The sequence below is a fragment of the Brachypodium distachyon genome, chromosome 4, assembly GCF_000005505.3.
Source record: "Brachypodium distachyon strain Bd21 chromosome 4, Brachypodium_distachyon_v3.0, whole genome shotgun sequence".
Taxonomy (NCBI): Eukaryota; Viridiplantae; Streptophyta; class Magnoliopsida; order Poales; family Poaceae; genus Brachypodium; species Brachypodium distachyon.
This window is the reverse complement of record NC_016134.3, coordinates 44631377-44634653: the sequence shown is the minus strand read 5'-3', so window position 1 is coordinate 44634653 and position 3277 is coordinate 44631377. Positions and strand designations below refer to the sequence as shown.

At 51.7% G+C, this 3277-nt stretch overlaps 1 protein-coding gene across 1 annotated transcript; it reads left to right on the top strand.

The window, feature by feature from the left end:
• The first annotated feature begins 772 nt into the window (after positions 1–772).
• Positions 773–3277, top strand: LOC100827202 (zinc-finger homeodomain protein 3). The gene is made up of 2 exons (XM_010240315.3): positions 773–1198; positions 1828–3277. Exon 2 carries the CDS (start codon positions 1891–1893, stop codon positions 2881–2883), a length of 993 nt encoding a protein of 330 aa, XP_010238617.1. The 5' UTR covers positions 773–1198; positions 1828–1890; the 3' UTR covers positions 2884–3277.

Below are 3277 nucleotides of genomic sequence, written 5' to 3'. Positions count from 1 at the left end.
ATCATGTGCAAATTAAACCAATGATAAGAATCTCTGAGGCGACAGGGACATATGTGGTGCAAGATTATTGGGCATGGTTGTGATAGATGCCTAGCTTAATTATACTATAATTGGCCTTTTTGTGACCAAAAGGATTATTGATTGTGCTGTTGTCTAATTGGCTAAACAACCTAGATTGATTTGGTCCACCCCACCCCAGTCTTGACTCTACTGAGGGCGCACAGCTGCTGCTGCACATGACAATGGCAACTCCAGCATGTCAGGCTCCAGGTAGCAGAACACCATTGGTTTAGACTTCTTCTAGAGTGTGTCCATGCTGGGCAGCTTGTGCTTGTTTTTATCTATTTTTTTTATATTTTCTTTACATTTTGTATCAAAATGTAGAACAGGGGGAATTTGCACTCTATATGTTTTACGTTTTTGAACTACCATCCGACCAAAAGCTTTTTCTCATCAAAATTCAAGACAAATTGGTGGCTACAATTTCTTCCCATTTTAGACAGCAGGCAAGTAGAGATAAAAGGGAAACATGAACCATAATAACTTTGTGAGTGCATATAATTAAATGTTTAAAATTGTTTTCTAGCCAATCCCTTTCTCCCTAGCCGCTCCTCCCCCTCTACCTCTCTTCCCTGAAAAGAAAAGAGAAAAAAAAGCAAACAAAACATTTATTGTGAGAAACGTTTGCAAAATAAATAAAAGAATTCAGTTGGGCATGGAGACATGCTCAGCTCCTGTAGCCCTGCCCTCCCTCCACATAGCACATCTCCTGACACCTTCCCCCCCCCCCCGCCTCTCTCTGGAGTAAGCTTGGATTTCTGATAGTGCAAGCAAAGCAAGCACAGAAACTAGTATTTTCTTTTCTTGCCCCCTTCATCTCCCACCTCACCTTCATCTCCCTTTGTTATGACAACAGGAGCCCCTCTTCCCTTCTCCCAAACCTCATAAGCCAACCCTCTCCCCACTCCCATCCCTAACAGCCTGAACCCCTCCCTCCCAATCTTCTGTTTCCTTGTAAATTTCCACCACTTTGGAGCTAGCTGCCTAGTGTTGTGCCTTGTTATTTGCAATGGTGGAAGCAGCAAGGATTTGAGAAGACAAGACATGAGAGCCTCTCCCTCCCCCACGCCCTTGCTTGCTCTCCCTCACTACATGCCCCTCCGGGTTTGATTAGCCCTTGACACACTGCAAGTGCAAGGTTTGTTGGCTCGTCATGCATATTTATATCAAATTCTTTGCTTTCACTTCAATGCCTTTTTGTTCTTGTTCCCCACCTTGTGTTCTACACTGTTCCAAGCAAACAAGAGATTAGAGCCCATTTGTTGGTTTGTACTTACTCCAGTTTGCTCAGAGTTGTTTCTTCTGGCTGAACCAATGAGAGGAGGGCTTGCAATTAGCCAGTATTAGGAGGAGAAGGTCAAAGGCTGGTCCATGTAGTACCAGTAGTAAGTAGACTAGCAGTACATTTTACACTAGTTAATCTACAGTGTATGAGTCTAGTGAACCAATTACCTTTGCAGAGAACAGCAATAGTACTGCTCCTCTCTCTCTCTCTCTCTGGTACTTCATCTTCCATTCTGAAAGACCCAAGGAGGATGAAGTACCACACTATTTATTCCAGTTTATCTCCATCTTGGGGTTTGCAGACACTTCCTGTTGCCAGGATCCCCAGGCCAGGAAGCCACAAATTAAATTAAATATTCTTCTTTCTTTCTGTGACCTTTCTGTGTGAGTGTGTGTGTGTTCCTGTTTTTTTAGGTTCCCAAGGAGTGCTAGCTAGATTCTTGTTAATTCTTTGCTTTTGTGCGCGCGTGCGCGCCATTGCAGTAGCTCAGGAGCAGCTGGAAGCATCTTCTTCTTGCGGGGGAGTGAAGCTCAAGCAAGAAATTCATGGATCTTTCCGGCGCGCAGGGCGAGCTATCGATGCCGATGCCGATAGCAATGCACGCCGCCGCCGCCGCGTCGCCGTACAACCTCGGTCTGCACCCCCACCACCACCAGCTCCACCAGCTCGCCGGCGCCAATGGCCGCCACCTCTCGCCGCCGCCGCCGATGACGACGTCGTCTCCGGCAGCGGCCATGGCCGGAGCTGAGGACGACGAGGACGAGTACTCCAAGAGCCGGCAGCTGCAGGTCGTCTCCTCCGGCTCCGGCGTCGGCGGCGGAGGGGCCCGGTACCGCGAGTGCCTGAAGAACCACGCGGCGAGCATCGGCGGCAGCGCGACGGACGGCTGCGGCGAGTTCATGCCGGCGGGGGACGAGGGCTCCATGGACGCCCTCCTCTGCTCCGCCTGCGGCTGCCACCGCAACTTCCACCGCAAGGACAACACCGGCCTCCTGGGCCTGACGATGGGGGCCCATCAGTACCAGCAGTATCCGACGGGGGCCCACCAGCACCACCGGGGCCTGCTCGTGGGCCAACCTGGGCCGGCGGCGCCGACCCGGATGGTGATGCCCCTGAGCGCCGCCATGGCACATCATCATCCTCATCACGCGAACGCGAACGCGGCGGGGGAGACGACGTCTGACGAGGGGGGCCCTCGGAGGAAGAGGTTCCGGACAAAGTTCACGGCGGAGCAGAAGGCGCGGATGCTGGGGTTCGCGGAGGAGGCCGGGTGGCGGCTGCAGAAGCTCGACGACGCCGCCGTGCACCGCTTCTGCGCCGAGGTCGGCGTCAAGCGCCGCGTCCTCAAGGTCTGGATGCACAACAACAAGCACACCCTAGCATCGCGCCGCCACCAACAGCCGCCCCCGCCGCCGGAGCCGGACCACCGCTATCCCGGCCTCGCCGGCGCCGGAGAAGACGACGACCGCCCCGCCAACGCCGCCGCAGGCCGGAGCTGCACCAGTAGCCCCAGCGCGACGCGGCTCCGGCTCGACTAATCAACCGTCAAGAACTAAAGACGATCGGTTACCAGTTTACCATGCATCCTGTTTCTCTCTGATCATTCTAGCTTAGTCTGCATTGCATTTGCATCATCACACTGTGAAATGATGCTTAATTAATTCTTCCCTGGGATTAATTCTTCATTTTTCTCTCGTCTTCTCGTTTTTCTTCTTCTTCTTTTCCTTCCATTGCTGTTGTTTCTGACCCGGGTGTCTTCTACTAGCAGTAGCTTAATTAATTAATGGAAGGCTTTGAAGTGAGTTGCTGATTGGTCAGTAGCTCTCCAGTGAAGAAAGTGTGTGAGTGACCACTGATCAGTGTGACCTCAATGCTGTAGTACTTTTCATCATGCCTACTGTTCATGATATGATATTCTGTCGTTTTCCACAA

Excerpts from the sequence above, each read along its gene's own strand:
- LOC100827202 (XM_010240315.3), top strand. The coding sequence starts at position 1,891 with ATGGATCTTTCCGGCGCGCAGGGCGAGCTATCGATGCCGATGCCGATA.